The sequence below is a fragment of the Aptenodytes patagonicus genome, chromosome 32 (genome assembly GCF_965638725.1).
Source record: "Aptenodytes patagonicus chromosome 32, bAptPat1.pri.cur, whole genome shotgun sequence".
NCBI lineage: Eukaryota > Metazoa > Chordata > Aves > Sphenisciformes > Spheniscidae > Aptenodytes > Aptenodytes patagonicus.
Genome location: NC_134980.1, coordinates 99,546 through 122,946, shown reverse-complemented (window position 1 = coordinate 122,946; position 23,401 = coordinate 99,546). Strand labels below are relative to the sequence as shown.

At 71.9% G+C, this 23,401-nt stretch overlaps 2 protein-coding genes across 2 annotated transcripts; one reads left to right on the top strand and one right to left on the bottom strand.

Annotated features, from left to right (window-relative positions):
• Window positions 1-1,678: 1,678 nt before the first annotated feature.
• MARK4 (microtubule affinity regulating kinase 4) lies at window positions 1,679-12,526 on the bottom strand. Its single transcript, XM_076360931.1, is given in 20 exon segments — window positions 1,679-1,820; window positions 2,378-2,422; window positions 3,967-4,046; window positions 4,123-4,386; window positions 4,492-4,595; window positions 4,963-5,177; window positions 5,579-5,735; window positions 5,816-5,925; window positions 6,019-6,118; window positions 6,527-6,646; window positions 7,470-7,607; window positions 7,609-7,652; window positions 7,655-7,706; window positions 8,695-8,751; window positions 9,187-9,257; window positions 9,533-9,598; window positions 9,718-9,766; window positions 9,880-9,933; window positions 10,644-10,841; window positions 12,451-12,526. Coding segments are annotated over 20 exon segments (2,040 nt in total). The 5' UTR covers window positions 12,502-12,526; the 3' UTR covers window positions 1,679-1,755.
• Window positions 12,527-16,445: 3,919 nt separating this feature from the next.
• Window positions 16,446-22,604, top strand: EXOC3L2 (exocyst complex component 3 like 2). The gene is given in 13 exon segments (XM_076360903.1): window positions 16,446-16,550; window positions 16,719-16,872; window positions 17,324-17,548; window positions 17,551-17,926; window positions 18,146-18,260; window positions 19,175-19,285; window positions 20,057-20,157; window positions 20,426-20,533; window positions 20,629-20,764; window positions 21,081-21,203; window positions 21,274-21,429; window positions 21,510-21,631; window positions 22,346-22,604. Coding segments are annotated over 13 exon segments (2,091 nt in total).
• Window positions 22,605-23,401: the final 797 nt, after the last annotated feature.

Sequence of the window (23,401 nt, the reverse complement as noted above, 5' to 3'; positions counted from 1 at the left end):
CTGGGGAGGTGGGGGGAACACGGGGGGGGGGGGGGGGGGGGGTCCCCACCCAAGCGAGGGGGATGCTCCCCCCACCCACCCTGGGGTGCCTTTGTGGCCCCTCCCACCCTACAAGGGGCGACTTCACCTTAACTCTGCCCATGCCCCAAAGTTGTGATGGGGTGGGGGGGCGTCCCCCAGTGCTGGGGGTCCTGGTACTGATGGGTGCCGACGCGATGGGTTTCCTATGTTTATTGGGGGGGGGGTCGGGGTACAGACCGGGGCAGGAATAACTTAAAAATGTGCCGGGGGAGGTGGGGTGGGGGGGTAATGACACCGGAGCCCCGGGGCCGTATTTACAGGCTGTACAGGGCTGGGGGACACGGGGACAGTCCCCGCGGGGGGGGGGGGGGGGGGTCCGGGGGGACCCTGGGATGCAGCCACAGCTCTGGGGACCCAGGGGTGGGGCAGAGTGGGGATCCAGGTGGCTGGAGGCGATGTAGAGCCCCAAATCTGGGAGCTGGGGGACCCTAAGGTCCCAGAAATTATGTCCCCAAGTTCCCAGAGCTGATGTCCCCAAGGTCCCCAAGATAGTGGACCCCAAGGTCCCAGAGCTGATGTCCCCAAGGTCCCCAAGCTGGTAGTCCCTGGGGTCCCGGAGCTGGTGGACACCAAGGTCTTGGCACCAATGTCCCCAAGGTCCCAGAGTCGGGGGGCTGCGGGGGTCCCGGATCCGATGGTGCCACAGATAGCCAAGGGGTCCCGGAGCACCTGCGGGTCTGGAGCCAGTGACACCTGGGGGGGGGGGGGGCGCCCCAGGGGGGCACCCTGGATCCCCCGGAGCTGCCATCCGCGAGGGTCCCCAAGCTGCCGCAAGCCCCCGGGTGCTGGTGCTGATGTCCCCGAGGGGATGCTGGAGCTGAGGCAGCGCCCAGGGAAGTCCCAGAGCTGCCACATCCCTTGGCGGGGTGGGGGGGGGGGGGGGGGCGGGGGAGCCTGGATCTGTTGCAGACCCCCCCCCCGGTGCCGGTGCCAATACAGCTCCCAGGGTGGGAGTCCTGGATCCGATGGAGCCCCTGGGGGTGGTCCCGGTGCCGATGCAGCCCCCAGGTGCCAGATTCGGTGCATCCTCGGGGGGGGGGGGGGGGGGGGAGGTGTCCCAGATCTGCCACAGGCGGGGGGGGTGGGGGGGGGTGGGTGTCCCAGCTCCGCCGCAGCCCTGGGCACCGGATCCAGTGCATCCTTTTGGGGGGGTGGGGTGGTGGGGGGGTGGGAATGTCCCAGCACCGATACAGCCCCGGCTGCGGGATCTGACACACCCTGGGGGGGGGGTCCCGACGCCGATGCAGCCCTGGGTGCCAGATCCGGTGCAGCCGCAGGGGGGGGGGACGGGACTGCAGCCATCGGGGGCTCCCAGTGACGACGCAGCCCCGGGTCCCAGCTCCGGTGCATCCCCGGGAGGGATGCAGCCCTCGAGGCGGGGGGGGGTCCCAGCTCCGGCAGGTCCCTAGAGCTGGAGCTGACCGGCCACACGTGCCAAGGTGGCACGGAAAGCGCCAGCGGTGCCGGCCAGGTGCCGGAAGAGCACGCCGTGGAGGCCGAGGCGCTGGAGCCGGCAAACCTCGGCCTCGAAATGGCAGAAGTGCTCGCTGGGGCCCCGGTCGTGGGTGCAGGAGAGCAGGAAGGGCTGGGGCTGGCGCGCGCAGCAGCCGGCCGAGAGGGTGGCCTGCCGCAGCGCCGCCATCACCGCCTCGGCCGGCCGGGCACTCGTCACCTTCACATGCCAGGGGCATCGGAGCAGCCGGGGTTTGGCTTCCTTTTGATCCCAAGGTAGATGGCAACTGCGGGGGTGTAAAGGGGGGGCATGGGGTGGGCAGGGGGCTGGTAGGGGGCTATGAGGCACCGGGAGGGGTGGCTATGGCATGGGCAAGGGGGGCTGCGGGGCGGGTATGGGGGCTACGGGGCACGGGGGGTGGGTATGGCGCGGGCAGGGGGGCTGCGGGGCACCGGGGGTGGGCATGGCGCGGGCAGGGGGGCTGCGGGGCGGGTATGGGGGCTATGGGGCACCGGGGGTGGGTATGGTGTGGGCAGGGGGCTGCGGGACAGGTATGGGGGCTACGGGGCACCGGGGGTGGGTATGGTGTGGGCAGGGGGGCTGCGGGGCGGGTATGGGGGCTACGGGGCACTGGGGGTGGGTATGGTGTGGGCAGGGGGGCTGCAGGACGGGTATGGGGGCTACAGGGCACTGAGGGTAGGTATGGCACGGGCAGGGGGGCTGCAGGGCACCGGGGGTGGGCATGGCGGCTGCGGGGCGGGTATGGGGGCTACGGGGCACCGGGGGTGGGCATGGCATGGGGGCTGCCCACCCTGGGGAGCACCCATAGGCATCAGCACCCACCTTGTGAGCGCAGGTCCCCCGATTCTCTCAGGTTCGTCTGCGACCCTGGGGAGGGGGGGACACACGTCAGGGGGGGCCCAGGGGCTCTGCCCACCATAGGTGGCACCAAGCCGCCCCCCCCCCCCCAGTTTTGCACCTATTTTGGGGGGCACCATCCCCCTTTCAGGGCCATTGCCACCAGCCCCGTGGCTGATGTGGGGGTATGGTCCCCATTTTGGGGTCACTGTGCCCCCACCAAAGCTGTGCCCGATTTGGGGGGGGAGCACAGTCCCCAGTTTAGGGGACACCGTCTGCCAAGGTCATGCCCCTTGGGAGGGGCACCACCCCAATTTTGGGGGGCACCACTCCTGATTTGGGGAACATCATACTCCCGGGGTCATGCCCATTTTTGGCAGGGCACCACCCCCATTTTGGGGAGATCACCCCTCCCCAAGGTAATGCTGAATTTGGGGGGGCACCACCCCCAGCTGATGCCCGTTTGGGGGGGGTAGGGCAGCATCACCAGCTTGGGGGGAGAATGCCCCCACCGCCGGGCCATGCCTGGTTTTTTTTGGGGGGGGGCACTTCCCCCCTCAAAGCTGTGCCCAATTTGGGGGGCACCACCCCCACCAAGCTCACACCCATCTTCGGGGGGGCATCACCCCCCACCCCCACGGTGCCCCCAACCCACAGTGGAGCACAACTGTGCTCCCCAAACCCCCCCCCCCCCCCAAACCCCCCTCAAACCCCACGGCGGCAGCAAAGGCTGAGAGGCAGAAAGAGAAGGGACAGGAGCGAAGCGAGGCGGGCGCTGGCAGCACCAGGACGGGCACCGGGATGGTGCTGGTGGCACCAGGAGCACCGGGGGCAGGTACCAGGGTGTGCGCTGGCGGCACTGGGACAGGCGCCGGGGTAGGTTCCAGCAGCACGGGGAGAGGCACCGGCAGCACCAGGTCAGGACCAGAATGGCAGCGGGGTGGGCACCGGGACAGGCGCTGGTGGCACTAGGATGGGCACCGGTGGCACCAGGATGGGCACTGGGACAGGTGCCAGCGGAACTGGGACAGGCACCGGGACAAACACTGGTGGCACCGGGACAGGCACCGGGGTGGACACCGGCAGCACCGGGACAGGCACTGGGATGAACACCAGCGGCACCGGGACAGGCACCGGTACAAACACCGGCGGCACCGGGACAGGCACCAGGACGAACACCGGCGGCACCGGGACAGGCACGAACACTGGTGGCACCGGGACAGGCACCGGGGTGGACACTGGTGGCACCGGGACGAACACCGGCAGCACCAGGACAGGCACCGGGACGAACACCGGCAGCAGTGAGACATGCACCGGTACAAACACCGGCGGCACTGGGACAGGCACTGGGACGAACACCGGCGGCACCGGGACAGGCACCGGGGTGGACACTGGTGGCACCGGGACGAACACCGGCAGCAGTGAGACATGCACCGGTACAAACACCGGCGGCACTGGGACAGGCACTGGGACGAACACCGGCGGCACCGGGACAGGCACCGGGGTGAGTGCTGGTGGCACTGGGACAAGCACCAGTGGCACCGCGACGGGCGCCGGTGACACCAGGCACTTACTGATTTTGGCTCCTGGAGGCGTGGGGGTGCCCGAGACGCACCTATTAGAGCTCTGCCGCTTAGAGGGGTCAAGAGTGACCCTGGAAGAGAGAAGAGGGAGTGAGGAAGGTGAGGGCAGCGCCAGCGGGGCGGGCACGGCGCCCGCGGCCCCCTCACCTGCGGGTCAGCTTGGAGGTCAGCTTGCTGAAGAGGTTGGAGGTGGCCCGCGAGCGGCTCTGGGGCAGCGGCGAGGCCTCGGGTGCCAGCGTCGGGGAGGCGGGGGGCCCGTTGGGACCCCCACCCGTTCGCCGATCCCGCACTTGCCCGCCGTGGAAGGTGCTGCGGACGGTGGTGCCCCGCGCCAGGCGGGCCCGCTCCGAGGAGGCGGCGGCGATGCTGTGGCTGGACGGTGACGCCGGGGGCACCCGGCCGGTGACGGAGCTGCGGGCAGGGGAAAGAGGGAGGCGTTACGGTGGCAGGGGGTGGGGGGGGGGGAGATGGGACGGGACGGGATGGGACCCCCCCAGGGGTCGCCCGCCGCCCTACCTGTTCTCCTTGCCGTTCTGCAGCAGCGAGTGGCGGTCGGCGCCCGGGCGCTCGGTGCAGACATAGGTGTTCCTGCGCGCCATCACGCTCGAGGGGAGGTTGTTCTGCAAGGCACCGGGCGCCTGCCGCCATCAGCAACGGGGTGCCTCCCTGCCCCGATCCCCCAGTCCCGGGGGGGCCCCGATCCTCCAGTCCCAGGGGGGCCCCGACCCTGCCCATGCAGCCCCAGGGGTGCCCCCACCCCGATTTCCCAGCCCCATGGGCACCTGCGCCCTGCGCGTGTGGGCCTGGGGGGGGCCTGCACCCTGCTCCCCCAGCTCCATGGGTGCCCACAGTCCGCCCCCCAGCCCACGGGTGCCCGTACTTCCACCTCCCAGCCCCACGGGTGGCCCCCCCCGCCCCCCACCCTGGCTCCCCAGCCCCAGGAGCACCCGCCACCCCGAGCCGTGCCCCCAGCCCCCCCGTGTCCACCGTGTTGATGGCGCCATCCTTGTGCCGGTCGGGGATCTCGGACTTGTTGGGGTTGTTGGCGCTGCTGACCATGGGGCTGGAGGGGGGCATCCCGCGCCCGCTGCCCACCACGCTGCAGCTGGCCTTGCGGGCGGGCATGCGTTCCTCCTTCAGCTCCGCGTCACCCGCGCTGGTGGGGCTGCGCTTGGGGTGCATGGGCACCGGCGAGGGGCCGCCTGCGGGCAGCAGGGGGGGGGGGTCAGGGAGGGTGCGGGCAGCGGCAGCCAGCCCCCGCCTGCTCCTCCCCGGGCACGGCGCGGGGCAAGGGGTCCTGCTCGCTGTGCCGTGGAGGGGGGCGGTTTTGTGGGGCACTTGTGGGGCACGGCTGAGACCAGCCACCCTGTAGGACGTGGGAGAGGGTGCCCGCCCTGTCCTCCACCCCACGGGCACGGAGCCCACCCCGCCTTGCACCCCACGGCCATGGGACCGGGTGCCCAGCCTGCCCCGGACCCCACCCTACTCCGCACCCCACAAGCATGATGCCCACCCAACCCTGCGGACACGGCGCCCGTCCCGGGAACGGGCCAGGGGAGGCGGTGCCCACCCCAGGGCAGGCCAGGGGACGCGGGACACTCACAGAAGTCGCTGTGCCGCCGCTGCCGGTGGTAGGTGGTGGCGCCGCGCTGGCTCTTGCCGTGCGAAGACACCTTGCCGGTGCCGTTGGCTGCCTCGCTGGGTGCCCGCACCCGGGCCAGGGAGAGGCTGCTGCCCGTACGTGACTCGCCTGCCTCCACCTGCGGCCGGCAGCGCCTGTCACTGGCCCTGCCCGGCATCCCAGGGCGGGGACAGCGGTGCCACCGCGTTGTCACCTCACCTCATTCTTCCTGCCCAGCAGGAGGTAGGTGGCCGTCACCTCGTTGTACTTCTGGTTGCTCAGGGACTCCTTGATCTCCTCCCGGGTGTAGCCCATGCCCACCATCACCTCTGCGGGGAGCGGGAACGGTGAGGGGGCACCGCCGGTCCCTGGGGTGCGGCAGACCCCACCCCGGGGGTGCCAGGGTGGCACCGTGCCCTCACCGATGCGCTTGGCATCCCCAAAGTCCTCCTCGGGCTCCTTGTAGGGCTTCAGCTCGTCGCCCTCGTAGCCGATGTTGATCCACTTGTCCTTCATGATTTGCTGCGGGGGCAGCAGCAGGCACCCGTGGGGTGCCACGGGTGCCACCGGGGATGCCACGAGCACACGGCAGGCAGAGGGCACCCTCCCTGGCCGGCTTACCCACCCCGACGCCACCCCAGGGTGCTCGGCCCCTGCCAGCAGCTCCAGCCAGGGCACGGCTGCTGCATCCTGCCCGTGCCCGCCCGCGGATGCTGCCAGCTTGTAATTAGCCCTGGAGTTAATTAAGCTAATTAAGAGCATCAGGAAGGGGGAGCCGGCTTGGGGGAGCTGAGCGGCCGGGGACGTGCCCATTGGGGTGGGACGGCGCCCTTTCCAGCTGTGCCAGCCCCAGCCCTGTGCCCTCCCTGAGCCCCTGTGTCCCCCCTCCTGCCCCGTCCCACCCTGTGCCCCCCCCGGACCCCCCCTCACCTCGAGGGTGCAGCGCTTGGCCGGGTTCAGGACCAGGAACCGGCGCAGGATGTTCTCGCAGTCGGTCGACATGTAAAAGGGCACCCGGTACTTGCCCCGCAGCACCCGCTCCCGCAGCTCCTGGGGGGGGGGGGGGGGGGGACGGGACACGCACAGGTCAGAGTGGGGGCACCCACGCCCTGGCATGGGATGGGCACCGTCCCCACCATGGGGACGGGATGGGCACCGTGCCCCCGGGCGTGGGGACGGGCACAGGACCAGCGCTGCCCCACAGGCAGGGGGTCGGGATGGGCACCGTCCCCACCACGGGCACGGGGACGGGATGGGCACCATGCCTCCGGGCACGGGGACGGGCACAGGACCAGCGCTGCCCCGCAGGCAGGGGGTCGGGATGGGCACCGTCCCCACCACGGGCACGGGGACGGGATGGGCACCGTGCCCCCGGGCACGGGCACAGGACCAGCGCTGCCCCGCAGGCAGGGGTTCAGGATGGGCACCGTCCCCACCATGGGGACGGGATGGGCACCATGCCCCCGGGCACGGGGACGGGCACAGGACCAGCGCTGCCCCGCAGGCAGGGGGTCGGGATGGGCACCGTCCCCACCCACGGGCACGGGGACGGGATGGGCACCGTGCCCCCGGGCACGGGGATGGGCACAGGACCAGCGCTGCCCCGCAGGCAGGGTTCAGGATGGGCACCGTCCCCACCATGGGGACGGGATGGGCACCATGCCCCCGGGCACGGGGGTGGGCACAGGACCAGCGCTGCCCCGCAGGCAGGGGGTCGGGATGGGCACCGTCCCCACCACGGGCACGGGGACGGGATGGGCACCGTGCCCCCGGGCACGGGGACGGGACAGGACGATCGCCATCCCCAGCCAGGGACGGGACAGGCGCAGGGCCGGGCGACAGGAGAGGACGCCGCCCCGTCCCTACTGCCCACCTGAGGGTTGTGGCCGTCGAAGGGCAGGGAGCCGCTGACCAGGGTGTAGAGGATGACGCCCAGGCTCCAGATGTCGACCTCGGGGCCGTCGTACTTCTTGCCCTGGAAGAGCTCGGGGGCGGCGTAGGGGGGGGACCCCGCAGAAGGTGTCCAGCTTGGAGCCCAGCGTGAACTCGTTGCTGACCCGAAGTCGGCGATCTTGATGTTGGCGTCGGCGTCCAGCAGCAGGTTCTCCGCCTGCAGGCACCGAGACGGGCACGGGATGGCAAGACGGGGCACCGTGTCCGGCACGGGGCCAGCGGGACAGGCACCGCATCAGGCATAGGGACGGCAGGACGGGGACACGGGATGGGCACCGTGTCGGGCCTGGGGATGGCAGGACAGGCACCGCATCTGGCACGGGGACACCGGGATGGGCACCGTGTCGGCCTGGGGACGGCAGGGACAGGCACCGCATCTGGCATGGGGACACCGGGATGGGCACCGTGTCGGGCCTGGGGACGGCAGGACAGGCACCGCATCTGGCACGGGGACACCGGGATGGGCACCGTGTCGGGCCTGCGGACGGCAGGACAGGCACCGCATCTGGCACGGGGACACTGGGATGGGCACCGTGTCGGGCCTGGGGACGGCAGGACAGGCACCGCATCTGCACGGGGACACCGGGATGGGCACCGTGTCGGGCCTGGGGACGGCAGGACAGGCACCGCATCTGGCACGGGGACACCGGGATGGGCACCGTGTCGGGCCTGGGGACGGCAGGACAGGCACCGCATCTGACACGGGGACACCGGGGATGGGCACCGTGTCGGGCCTGGGGACGGCAGGACAGGCACCGCATCTGGCACGGGACACCGGGATGGGCACCGTGTCGGGCCTGGGGACGGCAGGACAGGCACCGCATCTGCACGGGGACACCGGGATGGGCACCGTGTCCAGCGTGGGGATGCCGGGACGGGCACCACATCAGGCACGGGGATGGTGGGACGGGGACACCGGGACGGGCACCGCGTCGGGCATGGGGACACCGGGACAGGCGCTGTACCGGGCACCCATGTGGCACAAGGACACTGGGAAGGGCACAGTACGGGGCAGTGCCGCCGCGGGGCACCCCATGGCCCCTGCCCGGTGACACCCCTGGGCAGGGGACACCGCGGGGCACCCCATGGCCCCCTGCCCGGTGACACCCCTGGGCAGGGGACACCGCGGGGCAGCTGGGTCCCACCTTGAGGTCCCGATGGACGATGTTTTCTGGTGGCAGTAGTGCACAGCCCGAGACGATCTGGGGACGGGGCAAGCGTCGGCAGGCGTCACCGGTGGCCCGCTGTCCCCGCTGCCCACCGGTGTGTGTCCCCACAGTGGCCCCCCTCAGCCTCTCGTCCCACCCCGATCGATGCCGCAGCCAGTGGCCCCGGGGGGGGGGGGATCGATCCTGCCCACGTGTGGCCGCCACGTGCCAGCCCTCCCCCACGGCCACCCCCCCCTGCCCGCCGCAAAGTCCCCAGCCCCACGCCACCACGGTGCCACGGTCCCCCCGCCCTGCGCCAGCCCCCGCCACGTCCCCAGCCCCACGCCATGCCCCCCACGATGTCCCCGGCCCCACGCCACCACGGCACCGTGTCCCCCAACCCCACGCCAGCCCCCTACGATGTCCCCAGCCCCACGCCAGCCCCCCCACACTGTCCCCAACCCCCCGCCGTGTCCTGGTGCCCCCCACCTGTCTGAACTTGGCCCGCGCCTCCTTCTCCTTCATCCTCCCGTGGGACACGAGGTAGTCGAACACTTCGCCTGCAGGAACACCCATGGGTGCCAGTGCCCCCCACCCCAGGCACGGCACACACCCACCCCCCCCCCCCAGTCCAAGCCCCCCCCAGAAGGTGGGCGCCAAGCCCCCCCCCAGAAGGTGGGCGCCATGCCCCCCCACTAGACCCCTGGGTGCACCCCCTAACCCCAGCCCAGCACCCTGGGGTGCACCCAGGTGGGGCACGGCCCCCGGGGGGGTGGTGGGGGTGTGCAGCACCCACGAGGGGGGGGTCAGGGTGTCCGGGGAGGGGGTGTCTCACCGGCGCTGGCGTACTCCATCACCAGGTACAGCGTCTTCTCCGTCTCAATGACCTCAAACAGTTTCACTGCGGGGGGGGGGGGGGGGGAAGGGGTCAGCACAGGCACCCACGGGTGCCCCCCTACGCCCCACGGGTGCCCCCCCTGTCCCCAGCGGGGGGGGGGGGGGGGGGGGGGGGCCGCTCACCGATGTTGGGATGGTTCAGCCCCTTCATGATGCGAACTTCCCGGAAGAGCTGCGGGGGGGGCAAAGGTGTTAGTGGGGGGGGGGGGGGGGGCCAGGACCCCCCCACTCACCATGCCCAGGGGGGTGCCCCCCACCCCGTGCACCCCTCCAGGTGCCCCCCACCTTCTGGAGGCTGGTGGGGTTCAGCTGCGTCTTGTCGATGATTTTTATGGCCACCTGGGAAGGAACCAGGGGGTGAGGGGGGGGACACGGGGGGGACAGCGCTGCCGGTTACCCCCAGACCCCCCCACCGCGGGGCACCCGTCTCCCCCCAGCATCGCAGTTCTCCTCCCAGTTGCCCCCCCCCAGGGGTGCCCAGCTCCCCCCATAACCCCCCTGGGGTCACGCACCTACCCCAGGATCCCCATTTCTCCCCCAGTCGCCCCCCAGCTCCCCCCCAGGCCCCCCACCTTCCCCCTGGGGCCCCTCAGCTCCTTCCAATTGCCCCCCCAGCCCCCCCCCCCAACTCACCCCAGGCCCCCCATCTCCTTCCAATTGCCCCCCAGGCCCCCCCAGCTCCCCTCAGCTCCCCCCAGGCCCCCACCTTCCCCCTGGCGCCCCTCAGCTCCTTCCAATTGCCCCCCAGCCCCCCCCCCAACTTACCCCAGGCCCCCCCCATCTCCTTCCAATTGCCCCCCAGGCCCCCCCAGCTCCCCTCAGCTCCCCCCCAGGCCCCCCACCTTCCCCCTGGCGCCCCTCAGCTCCTTCCAATTGCCCCCCAGGACCCCCCCAACTCACCCCAGGCCCCCCCATCTCCTTCCGATTGCCTCCCAGGACCCCCCAGCTCCCTCCAGTCGCCCTCTGGGACCCCTGTTTCTCCCCCCAGCTACCCCACACCTCCCTCCCGTCACCCCCAGGGACCCCCCAGGACCCCCCCCCCCCCCCACCTCGCGGCCGGTGAGGATGTGCCGGGCCAGCTTGACCTTGGCGAAGTTGCCCTTGCCGATGGTGCGCAGCAGGCGGTAGTTGCCGATGTGGGGCTGCTCCTCGGGGCAGGAGGCGATGGAGTTGCGGCAGCGGGCGCCCAGCGAGCGGCTGGACCAGGCCGAGCCCTTCTCCGAGCGGCTGCCCCCCAGGCCCGCGAGCTGGGGAAGGGGGGGGGGGAAGGGAGGACGACACAACACGCGTCTGAGACCCCCCCCTCAGGTCATCGCACAGGTGCCTGATGCTGCTGAGACCCCCCCAGCTCATCACACGGGTGCCTGATGCTGCTGAGACCCCCCCAGCTCATCACACGGGTGCCTGATGCTGCTGAGACCCCCCCCAGCTCATCACAGGGGTGCCTGATGCTGCTGAGACCCCCCCCAGCTCATCACACGGGTGCCCGGTGCTGCTGAGACCCCCCAGCTCATCACACGGGTGCCCGATGCTGCTGAGACCCCCCCCAGCTCATCACAGGGGTGCCCGATGCTGCTGAGACCCCCCCAGCTCATCACACGGGTGCCCGGTGCTGCCGAGACCCCCCCCAGCTCATCACAGGAGCGGCTGGTATCGCTGAGACCCCCCCCAGCTCCTCACACAGGTGCCCGATGCTGCTGAGACCCCCCAGCTCATCACACGGGTGCCCAGTGCTGCTGAGACCCCCCCAGCTCATCACACGGGTGCCTGATGCTGCTGAGACCCCCCCCCAGCTCATCACACGGGTGCCTGATGCTGCTGAGACCCCCCCCAGCTCATCACAGGGGTGCCTGATGCTGCCGAGACCCCCCCAGCTCATCACAGGAGCAGCTGGTATCGCTGCGACCCCCCCCCAGCTCATCACACGGGTGCCTGATGCTGCTGAGACCCCCCCCAGCTCATCACAGGGGTGCCTGATGCTGCTGAGACCCCCCCAGCTCATCACAGGGGTGCCTGATGCTGCTGAGACCCCCCCCAGCTCATCACACGGGTGCCTGATGCTGCTGAGACCCCCCCAGCTCATCACACGGGTGCCTGATGCTGCTGAGACCCCCCAGCTCATCACACGGGTGCCCGATGCTGCTGAGACCCCCCCCAGCTCATCACAGGGGTGCCTGATGCTGCTGAGACCCCCCCAGCTCATCACACGGGTGCCTGATGCTGCTGAGACCCCCCCAGCTCATCACACGGGTGCCTGATGCTGCTGAGACCCCCCCCCAGCTCATCACACGGGTGCCTGATGCTGCTGAGACCCCCCCCAGCTCATCACAGGGGTGCCTGATGCTGCTGAGACCCCCCCCCAGCTCATCACAGGGGTGCCCGATGCTGCCGAGACCCCCCCAGCTCATCGCGCGGGGGGCGGTGTCGATGAGATCCCCCCCCCCCCCAGCTCCCAAAGGCCCCCGGGGGGGGGACGCTGCCCCAGCTGGCGGGGCGGGGACGGATCCGGCTGACCGGCTCTGGGCCGCGTCCCGGCCTCGCCGCGGCTGCCCGGACGCCTGGGTCCCCTCGACGGCGACCGGGGCGGTGGGGGGGGGCTCGGCTGGTCCCGGTGTGTGCCCCCCTTCCCGGCCGTGGGGTCACCGGGGTCCCCCCCAGTCACACCAGTACCCCCCCTTCCCCCCCCCGTTCCCGCTTACTGACGGCCCCAGCACCTGCCCAGCGCCCCCCCGGTACAACCCGCCCCCCCCCCCCCTCGGTGCTCCCCCCAGCAACCAGCCGAGCCTCCCGGTGCCTCTCCGGTACGAACCCGGCCCCGCCCCCGGTACACCTCGCCTCCCCCCCCCCCCGGCTCACTGTGTCCGCGTTCCGCTCGTTCCCCGCCGCCAGGGCGGAGCGCGAAGACATCGTGACCCGCGGGGCCGGGGCTCGGGGCCGGGGCTCGGGGCCGGGGGGGGGGGGGGGGGGGGGCGGGGAGGCTCGGGGCCGGCGGGGCTCGGGCAGGCCCGGGCCGGGCCGGGCGCACCGGGCGCGGCCGCTACCAGCGGCTCATGGCCGGGCCCGGGGCGCACGAAGGCGGAGCCGGGGCCGGGCCGGGCCGGGCCCGGGCGGGGGGAGCCCTAGGGGCGGGCGGCGGCGGGGGCGGCCATGGGCCGGGCCGGGCCGGAACCGGAACCGGAAGCAGTACCGGAGGGGGGGGGGGGGGGGGCGGGTTGGGCGGGGCTTCGCGGCGATGGTGGCCGCGCCCCTTAAAGGCGCCGCGCAGCTGCCGGAGGGGAGGGGTGGGGTGCGGCGGGCGGGGGGGGGGGGGGTGTGTGATCGGGGGGTACGGGGCTTATTTGGGGGCGCGGGGGGCACTCAGGGCGGGGGGATCAGGGGGTGCAAGGGGCATGGGGGCATTTGGGGGGGGCAGGGTCATTTAGGGGCGCGGGGCGTCTTGGGGGGCAGGGGGTATTTGGGGTACCGGCCGTTCGGGCGCACGCGGGTGCCCGGGGGTGCGGAACCGGGCCCGTGAGACCGACCCCCGGCTGGGGACCCGCAGGGACACGCGTGGGGCGCGGCGGGGGCACGGGGAGGGCACGGCCCCGCCCTTTGCCTTTAAGAGGAGCGTCGGGGCGGGGCTGGTCCCGCCCCCCCCTCCGGCGCGATGGCCAATCACGAGCCGCCGGGCGCGGGCCGCTGCTCCTTCCCATTGGCTGCGCCGAGGCATGGAGACAGCCCGGCCGGCCCCCAGGCGGGGGCGGGGCCCGCGCCAGCGCGCCTTTCCGATTGGCTGCTGTGCTGGCCAATCGGCGGCGGCGGAGGGGGGGCGTTAACCCCTGAGTGCCCGGCGTGTCGCGTGCAGGGCTCGACGTCACGTGGGCTGGCGGGGACACGGGGGACGCGGACACGCGTGGGCGCGGGGGGGGGGGGGAGGGGGCAGAGCGTCACGTGGTGCCAGGCCCGGCGCTGGGCCGGGGTCCCCGTGCGCCACCCGGGGCCGGGGGGTGGCACCGGGTCTCGCTGGTTCCCCTGGGTCACTGGGTCCCGTCCCCGTGACACGTGGGGTCCCGTCCCCGTGACACGTGGGGTCCCCATGTCACTGGGTCCTGTCCCCATGACACGTGGGGTCCTGTCCCTGTGACACGTGGGGTGCCCTGTGTCACTGGGTCCTGTCCCCATGTCCCCCTGTGCCATTGGGGTCCTGTCCCCGTGACACGTGGGGTCCCCTGTGCCATCGGGGTCCTGTCCCCGTGACACGTGGGTCCTGTCCCCGTGACACGTGGAGTCCTGTCCCCATGACACGTGGGGTCCCCTGTGCCATTGGGGTCCTGTCCCTGTGACACGTGGGGTCCCCTGTGCCATCGGGGTCCTGTCCCCATGCCCCCCATGTCCCCCTGTGCCATTGGGGTCCTGTCCCCGTGACACGTGGGGTCCCCCTGTGCCATCGGGGTCCTGTCCCCATGCCCCCCATGTCCCCCTGTGCCATTGGGGTCCTGTCCCCATGACACGTGGGGTCCCCTGTGTCACTAGGTTCCATCCCCATGCCCCCCGTGTCCCCCTGTCACTGGGTCCTGTCCCCATGACACGTGGGTCCTGTCCCCGTGACACGTGGGGTCCCTGTGTCACTGGGTCCCGTCCCCGTAACACGTGGGGTCCTGTCCCCATGACATGTGGGGTCCCCTGTGCCGTTGGGGTCCTGTCCCCATGCCCCCCATGTCCCCCTGTGCCATCAGGGTCCTGTCCCCGTGACATGTGGGGTCCTGTCCCCGTGACACGTGGGTCCCCTGTGTCACTGTGTCCTGTCCCCATAACACATGGGGTCCTGTCCCCGTGACACGTGGGGTCCCTGTGTCACTGTGTCCTGTCCCCATGCCCCCCGTGTCCCCCTGTGCCATTGGGGTCCTGTCCCCATGACACGTGGGGTCCTGTCCCCGTGACATGTGGGGTCCTGTCCCTGTGACACGTGGGGTCCCCTGTGTCACTGGGTCCCGTCCCCATGCTCCCCGTGTCCCCCTGTGTCACTGGGTCCTGTCCCCATGACACATGGGGTCCTGTCCCCATGACACGTGGGTCCTGTCCCCGTGACACGTGGGGTCCCCTGTGTCACTGGGTCCCGTCCCCGTAACACGTGGGGTCCTGTCCCCATGACATGTGGGGTCCCCTGTGCTGTTGGGGTCCTGTCCCCATGCCCCCCATGTCCCCCTGTGCCATCAGGGTCCTGTCCCCGTGACATGTGGGGTCCTGTCCCCGTGACATGTGGGTCCCCTGTGTCACTGTGTCCTGTCCCCATGCCCCCCGTGTCCCCCTGTGCCATTGGAGTCCTGTCCCCGTGACACGTGGGGTCCCCTGTGTCACTGGGTCCCATCCCCATGCCCCCATGTCCCCCTGTGCCATCGGAGTCCTGTCCTGTGACACGTGGTGTCCCCTGTGACATCGGGGTCCTGTCCCCATGCCCCCCGTGTCCCCTGTGCCATCGGGGTCCTGTCCCCATGCCATGTCAGCGTCCCCCTTTGCCGCGCTGGGGTCCTGTCCTTGTGCCATTGGGGTCCCCCCTGTGCCACGCGGGGTCCCGTCCCCCTGCCATGCTGGTGTCCCCCTTTGCCATCAGGGTCCTGCCCTGTTCCCGTGCCACGTGGGTTCCCCTGTGCCGTGCAGGGTCCCGTCCCCCGTGCCGTGCTGGTGTCCCTGTGCCACGTGGTGGTCCCGTCCCTGTGCCGCGCGGGGTCCCCCTGTGCCATCAGGGTCCTGCCCTGTGCCATGTCACTGTCCCCCTGTGCCATCGGGATTCTGTCCCTGTACCACGTGGGGCTTCCCGGGCCACGCGGGTCCCATTTCTGCCCCGTGCAGGGTCCCACCCCTCTGCCACGCCCGTGTCCCCCGTGCCGTCGAGTCCTTGTCCTCGTGCCGTGGCCGGGGTCCCCCTGCGCCTTGTGGTGCCTCCTGTGCCAAGGGGTCTTGTCCTGTCCCGTGCCCAAGCCCCCCGTGCCACCGGGGTCCCATCCCCGTGCCATCGGGTCCCCCTCTGCCACCGGTGCCCCCTCCCCGTGCCACGCAGGGGGTGACGGCCGTGCAAGGTGGGGTCCCGCCTAGTCCCCCCCCCTTGTCCCCCCCTCGTCCCGGTGACCCAGCGGAACCGGGGCTGACCCTGCCCCGGCGTGGAGGCCGCACCGGGGAGGCGCTTCCTCAGGAAACCCCCCGGCCGCTGCCCGCCTGGCGCGGCCACCACCGCCACAGCGCCCGGTGTCACCGCCGCGGCGCCGCCCGCGTCCACTGCCGGGGGTACGTGTGCCACGAGGGCCCTGCCCGCCTGCGGGTGCCCGCCGGGCTGGGGGTGCCCGCCGGGGCGTGGGCACGCTCCTGGGGGGTGCGCGGAGGGGGGTGGGCGCGCTGGCGGGGGCATGGGTGCGCACAGGGGTGGGCGTGCGGTGGTTTGCAACGCTCGCGGGGTGTGCGTGGAGCTGCGCGCGCTCGGGGGGTGCGCACCAAGGGGTTTGCATGCCCGTGGGGGGGGGGGGGGGGTGTGGGTGCTCACGGGGGGGGGGGGGGGGTGCACGGAGGGGTGTGCATGCTCGCAGGGTGTCGGTGCTCACCGGGGTGCGCACGAAGGGTCGTGCAAGCTCGCGGGCGGTGCACGGGGTGGGGTTTGCACCCTCGTGGGGGTGCGGGTGCTCGTGGGGGGGTGCACAGGGTGATTTGCACGCTCGCGGGGTTCGCACCTTGGGTGCCCGGTGCAGACGCCCGGTGCCAACCCAGCCGCCGGCTGAAGATCCAGGTGCCACCCTGGGTGCCGGGTGGGGATCAGGGTGCCACCCCGGCTCCCGGCTGCCCTTTGGGTGCCAGCCCGGGTGCCCGGTGCCGCCCCGCAGGCCATGCCGCTGCTGAAGAAAACACCCAAGGAGGAGGAGGAGGATGGCGACCCCTTCGCCGCCAACCCCGAGAGCCGCTACCGCCGTCGGGCCACCCTGGAGCGCCTGGTGGGTCTGGCACCCTTCGGCCGTGCCCGCCGCCCCCCCCCAAAGACGGGGACGGGGACAGTGGCCGGGCGCGGCGGCGGTCGGAGGATTTCGGGCTGTTGCGGCGGCTGCCGGGCGGCGCAAGGCCAGCGTGGAGGCGCTGGCGGAGAGGCCGGTCCCCAAGCGCAGCTCGCTGCTGCGTCTGGCCTTGGGGACACGGGGACGGCGGGGTCCGCGGGCGAGCGCCCGCCAACGGTGGAGAGCGAGGGGGCGTCCGATGGGGACCAGGACGGCGGGGGACAGCGGCAGGAGGGGCGCGGGAAGGCCAGGGAGCCGCTCTCGGGTGAGAGGGGACAGGGGGCACGGGGATGGGGCGGGGGGGACATGGGACCTGGGGACACGGGGACGTGGGACATGTGCGTATGGGGACATGAGACATGGGCATGGGGACGTGGGACGTGAGGATGGGGACATGGGACGTGTGGGCATGGGGACATGGGGACATGGGGACGGGGACGTGGGACGTGTGGGCATGGGGGGATGAGGATGGGGACAAGGGACGGGGACATGGGGACACAAGAGGACACGGGGGACCATGGAACGTAGGGCGTGGGCATGGGCCATAGGACAGAGGAGGACATGGGACATGGAGGGACACTGGCATAGGCATTGTGGGACATGGGACCACGGGGGGCATGGGGCGTGGGACATCGTGAGATGGGGACGTGGGCCAGGGGCCATGGGTGGCCCCGGGTGCCATCAGAGCACCCATGGGCGCCCCCCCCTGCCCCCAGTGCTGGAGATCCTGGAGCTGATCCAGCGGCGGGAGCTGGTGGCAGCCGACGAGCAGATCATCGCGCTGGAGGCGGAGTGCGTGGCCTTGTCCCCGTCCCCGTCCCCCGTCCCCACGGCCGGGCGGCAGGCACGGGACGTGGCGCTGCTCTACGAGGCGCTGCTGGCGCAGCTCTGGGCGGTGGTGGGCGAAGCGGTGCCCGCCGGGCGCCCCTACCCCCCTTGCGCTCGGTGATCCGGGTGCTGGAGCAGGAGGAGGCGGCCGATCGCCGGCACCCGCCGGGCACCCCAGGGCGCCCGCGCTCCCTCCGGCGCCGCTGGCAGGAGGCAGTGGGACGGGCGGCGGGTGAGAGGTTGGCGCAGGTGGCACCCCCCGCCGGGTTGGGTGCCCGTCTGGCAGCGCTGGCAGCCCGGCTGGTGGGCGATCTGGGGGCCGTGCGGTGCCACGTGGCGCCCGCTTACCCCTCCGAGTACGGCGCCTTCGGTGTCTATGCCCGTGGGTACCACCGGGCGCTGGCGCAGCAGCTGGGCGCGCTGGCACAGAGACCCCTTGCCGTGCCCGACCTCTACCTGCTGCTCGACTGGCACAGCAACACCTACCCCAGGTGAGACCCCCCCCCCCCCCCCCCCCGGCACCCGCTGTCACCCACGGGACCCCACGGCATCCGTGCCCTTGGCACGCCGGGCGCCCCGTGCCGCCCCGTGCCACCCAGTGCCACCCCCTGGCACACTGGGCACGCCTAGGGCTGTCCCCTGGGCGGTGGTGGGTGCTGGGCACCCCAGTGCCACCCTGGGCGGGCACTGTGAGGTCCCTGTGCCTGCAGGGAGGTGCTGGGGCACCCTGAGGTGGGGGCCCTGCTGCAGGCGCAGGCGCTGGGGCCCCTCCTGCCCCCGGAGACCCAGCGCAGCCTCGAGAGCTCCTGCATTGCCGCCGTCAAGGTACGGGCGCCGCGGCAGGCACGGGGACGGGCGAGGGATGGGGACTGGGATGGAAGCATGATGGGCACCAGGGTGGCACTGGGACTGGCACTGGTGTGGGCACCAGGACAGGCACATGCTGGGCACCGTGGTGGCACTGGGGTGGGCGCACAGTGGGCACCGTGGTGGCACTGGGATGGGCACCGTGGTGGCACTGGGGTGGGCGCACAGTGGGCACCGTGGTGGCACTGGGATGGGCACCGTGGTGGCACTGGGGTGGGCGCACAGTGGGCACTGTGGTGGCACTGGGGTGGGTGCACAGTGGGCACTGTGGTGGCACTGGGATGGGCACCGTGGTGGCACTGGGGTGGGCGCACAGTGGGCACTGTGGTGGCACTGGGATGGGCACCGTGGTGGCACTGGGGTGGGCGCACAGTGGGCACTGTGGTGGCACTGGGGTGGGTGCACAGTGGGCACTGTGGTGGCACTGGGATGGGCACCGTGGTGGCACTGGGGTGGGCGCACAGTGGGCACTGTGGTGGCACTGGGATGGGCACCGTGGTGGCACTGGGGTGGGCGCACAGTGGGCACTGTGGTGGCACTGGGATGGGCACCGTGGTGGCACTGGGGTGGGCGCACAGTGGGCACCGTGGTGGCACTGGGATGGGCACCGTGGTGGCAATGGGTTGGGCGCACAGTGGGCACTGTGGTGGCACTGGGATGGGCACCGTGGTGGCACTGGGATGGGCGCACAGTGGGCACCGTGGTGGCACTGGGACGGGCACCGGGATGAGCACGTGATGGGCACAAGGGTGGCCCTGGGATGGGCACCAGGACGGGCACGGGGACCGGCACAGGGCTGGGGGCTGGCAGGGGACCCTGCGCCCTGCCGTCCCCACGCCTGCTGTCCCCATGCCCGCCGTGCCCGGTGCCAGGCAAAGGTGGAGGTGGCGGTGGCACAGGAGCTGCAGCTCAGCGAGGACACCTGGGCAGAGGAGGCCTCCAGCCAGGAGCTGCAGGAGGGACTGGCCACCCGCGTCACCGGGGTACGGGCACGGCACCCACCGGGCACCTGCACCCAAGGGCCCCCCCGCTCCGTCCCCGGGCCCATCCCCTGGGGACCCAGGGCTCTGGAGGGTGACCCACAGCCCCGTAGGTGTGCTGGGGTGGCTGGGCACCCCATAGGGACACCAGGGTACCCGGGTACCCCATAGGGACACCAAGGTGCCTGGGTACCCCATAGGGGTGCTGGGGTGGCTGGGCACCCCATAGGGACACCAGGGTGCCCGGGTACCCCATAGGGACACCGGGGTGCCTGGGTACCCCATAGGGGTGCTGGGGTGGCTGGGCACCCCATAGGGACACCAGGGTGCCCGGGTACCCCATAGGGACACCAAGGTGCCTGGGTACCCCATAGGGGTGCTGGGGTGGCTGGGCACCCCATAGGGACACCAGGGTGCCCGGGTACCCCATAGGGACACCAAGGTGCCTGGGTACCCCATAGGGGTGCTGGGGTGGCTGGGCACCCCATAGGGACACCAGGGTGCCCGGGTACCCCATAGGGACACCGGGGTGCCTGGGTACCCCATAGGGGTGCTGGGGTGGCTGGGCACCCCATAGGGACACCAGGGTGCCCGGGCACCCCATAGGGACACGGGGGTGCCTGGATACCCCATGGGGATGCCGGGATGCCAAGGCGCCCCAAGGGGATGGTGGGATGGCTGGTACCCCAGGGGATGCCAGGGTGGTGGCCGTGTCCTCAGGGGACAGTGGGCTGGTGGCCGTGCCCCCACCCCCAGCGGTGCCTGTGCCCACAGCTGCTGCGGGCGCACGTGGACCGAGCCCCCCAGATCACCCCTGAGTTTGGCATGGAGATGGCACACAGCCTGCTGGGCGTGCTGGTGACCTTCCTGCACAGGTGGACATGGGGACACTGGGGGATATGGGGACATGAGGGCACAGGGACATGGGGGCTGGGCATGGGGACGTGGGGGGACAGGGGCTGGGCATGGGGGCGTGGGCACCATAGGGGGACAGGAGCCACAGGGCGCAGGACAGAGCTGGGATGGCCGTGGGGGGCACGGGGGGACTGTGGTACCTGGATGCCAGGTCCCCTGGGTGCTGGGGTCCCCTGGGTGTCGGATCCTGAGGGTGCCAGCACAGGTGACCCATGTGGATGCCCTCAGTTTCCAGCGGAAGGTGGAGCGGTTCCTGGAGGCCCCCGGCGAAGCCACCCCACCTGACGGTGCCACCGGACGGGCCATCGCCCTGGTCAACTGCTGCCCCCCCTTCAGGTAGAGGGCACCCCGAGCACACCCCCTCCCCGGGTCCTTGGGGTGCTCGGGGCGCTCAGGGTCCCCGGCAGCACCCACTGACCTCCTCGTGGCAGGACCTTCGTCGAGCGCCTGGCGCAGTTTGGGCACCCGGAGAGCGAGGAGCCCCGGCGCCAGGCCCATGCTGCCCTGGACAAGGTGACCCGGCTCTGCAACCACGTCCTCACCCAGCGCCTCTTCGAGGACCTCAAGGTGCCCACGCGGCGCAGGACAGCTTGGGGAGGGGACGGCCAGCGAGGTGCACCAGGGTGCTGGGCAGGGTGCCCATCGGGTGGGTGCTGAGCCAGGCGATGCCCGTGGGTGCAATGGTCACGGTGCCCGTTCGTTGGGCGTTGAGCCAGGGTGATGCTCACGGGTGCAATGCTCATGGTGCCCATCGGGTGGGTGCTGAGCCGGGCGCCGCCCGTGGGTGCAATGCTCCGTGTGGCCTCCCACCCCCCGGCCGCCACCCGGGGGTGCCACCCGGGGGTGCCAAGACAGCTGCCGACCCCAGCTGCTCCCCCCCCAGCCCTACTTCAACAAGCTGATGAAGCGCAAGTGGCTGACGAGCTCCGACGCCTTCGACACCATCGTGATGCACATCACCAGCTTCACCCAGAAGCTGCGCCCGCTGCGCCCCGAGCCCTACCAGGTGGGTGCCGGGTTTGACGCCGCGGGGTGACCGCCATCACTAGCGGCTTCTGCTGACCCTTGTGCCACAGGTGCTGGTGAGCGAGGTGCACCGGCGGGTGCTTATCGAGTACGTGCGGCCGCTGCTGCAGGTGCGCTTGGTCTGCACCTCGGCCAAGATGCGCGCCCGGGTGGCCGCCCGCCTCGGGGACGAAGCCCGCCAGCTCCGCGAGCTCTTCAGCCGCTTGGTGAGACCCCGTCCTCTCCCCGGCACCTTTGGGTGCTCCTCGGGTGGGGGCGACGGCGCTGAGGTCCCCTGCGCCGGCAGGATTCGACCTCGCCCTGGCTGGATTCGGTGGTGCCGCGGTTGAGGGAGCTGCTGGTGCTGGAGGACACGGCGGCACTGCAGATGGAGGTGGGCGTCCTGGTGAGGGACTTCCCCGACGTCCGGTGAGTGCTGGCACCTGGCAGTGGCCCCAGGGGGGCGGCGGCGGGGTGGCATGGCCAGGCGGGACACCATGGCCCCACAGGGACAGGAGTGGGGTGGCACATGTCCCCATAGCCACTGCAGCAGGGTGGCATGGCCAGGCGAGATGCCACCTCCCCACAGGGACAGGGGCAGGACACGGTGTCCCCACGGGGACCAAAGCGGGGTGACAGGACGCCGCGTCCGTCCTTCCTGGCAGCCCCCGCCCCGCTGCCGGTCCCTCCTGGCCGCCCGCCGGGAAGCGGCCGCGGCCCCGGGCCAAGTCCCCTCCCCGTCCCCGAGTCCCCCGGGGGGCCAGTGGCACGCGCAGGCCCGGCAGGATGCCGCCACTTCGGGGGCTTTAAATAGAACCACTCCTGGCTGCAACCGGTACCGGTTAAACCCGGGACCAGGATTCGCCCCAAAGCTGGGTGTAACGCTGCACCCCCCCCAAGCTGGGTGCATGCCTCTCCCCAGACACGGGTGCATTGCTACACCCCAAATCTGGGTCCCTGCCTCTCCCCAAGTCTACGTGCATCACCGCACCCCAGGGCTGGGTGCAATGCTGCACCCCAAAGGTGGGTGCATGCCTTGCCCCGAGCTGGGTGCAACCCCGAATCTGGGCGCGTGCCTCTCCCAGGGGACCGGGGTGCCCGGCAGCGGGCGTCCCTGTCCCCCTGAGCGTCCCCGTCCCGCAGGCGGAAGCACGTGGCGGCGGTGCTGGACGTGCGGGGGCTGCGGGGCCAGGCGGCGCGGCAGGAGATCCTGGGGGTGGTGCAGGACCTGGAGCAGAGCGAGGCTGAGCCGGGGCTGCCGCGCCAACGCGCCTTCTTCTCCGAGCTGGCCGTGACCCGCGAGGTGCGATGCCTGCCCTTCCACCTGCCGCGCCTGGTGCGCCTCTCCCGCCTCCGCCTGCGCCGCCCGCACCCCCAGCGCCCCGGCCAGGCGCGGCTCTGAGCGCCCGCGCCCGCAGGTGGGTGCAGCGAGGCGCCCCGGAGCTGAGCGCGTGCCTCCCCCGGAGATGGGTGCATCGCTGCACCCTAGAGCTGGGTGCAACGCTGCACCCCAAATCTGGCGGCTCGCCTCCCCGAGAGCAGGGTGCAATGCTGCGCCCCAAAGCTGGGTGCAATGCTGCGCCCTGCATCTAGGTGCTTGCCTCCCCCAGGGCTGGGTGCATCACTGCACCCCAAAGCTGGGTGCATCGCTGCGCCCTAGGCCTGGGTGCCATGCTGCACTCCAAATCCAGGTGCACGCCTCCCCCAGAGCAGGGTGCATCGCCCCGGCCGTGCTCGGAGCCCCCCAGGCCCCCGGGGGGGGGGGGGCCGCGCTGCCCCAGCTCGGAGCCCCCCGGGACTGTGTATAAATGGTGTCAATGCTGTAAATTAACGCCGGAGCCAGCCCTCGTCCCTTGCTCTCGCTCCGGGTCTGCGTGCGTGGGGACAGGGGCCACCGGGCCACCTCGCGCGCGGGGGCTGGGGGGGCGCAGGGCTGTCCCCGTGTGGGAGCTGGTTCCTCGTGCGAGGCCGTGCGAGGCCCCGTCCCGCAGTGGCTGCTCCGGGGAGGGGAGGAAGGAAAGGGCCGCCGGTGCCTCGCCGGGAAGCCACCGCGGGGGGGGAGGACAGGGGGACACGACGGCGCTTCCCGACATGTGGGGGACACCCGTCCGGACCCCTACAGGTGGCAGGGTGTTGGGGACAGCATGGCTCGGCCAAGGGCAGGATCGGGCCCTGGGGGGGGGGGGGGGGTTGGGGGTG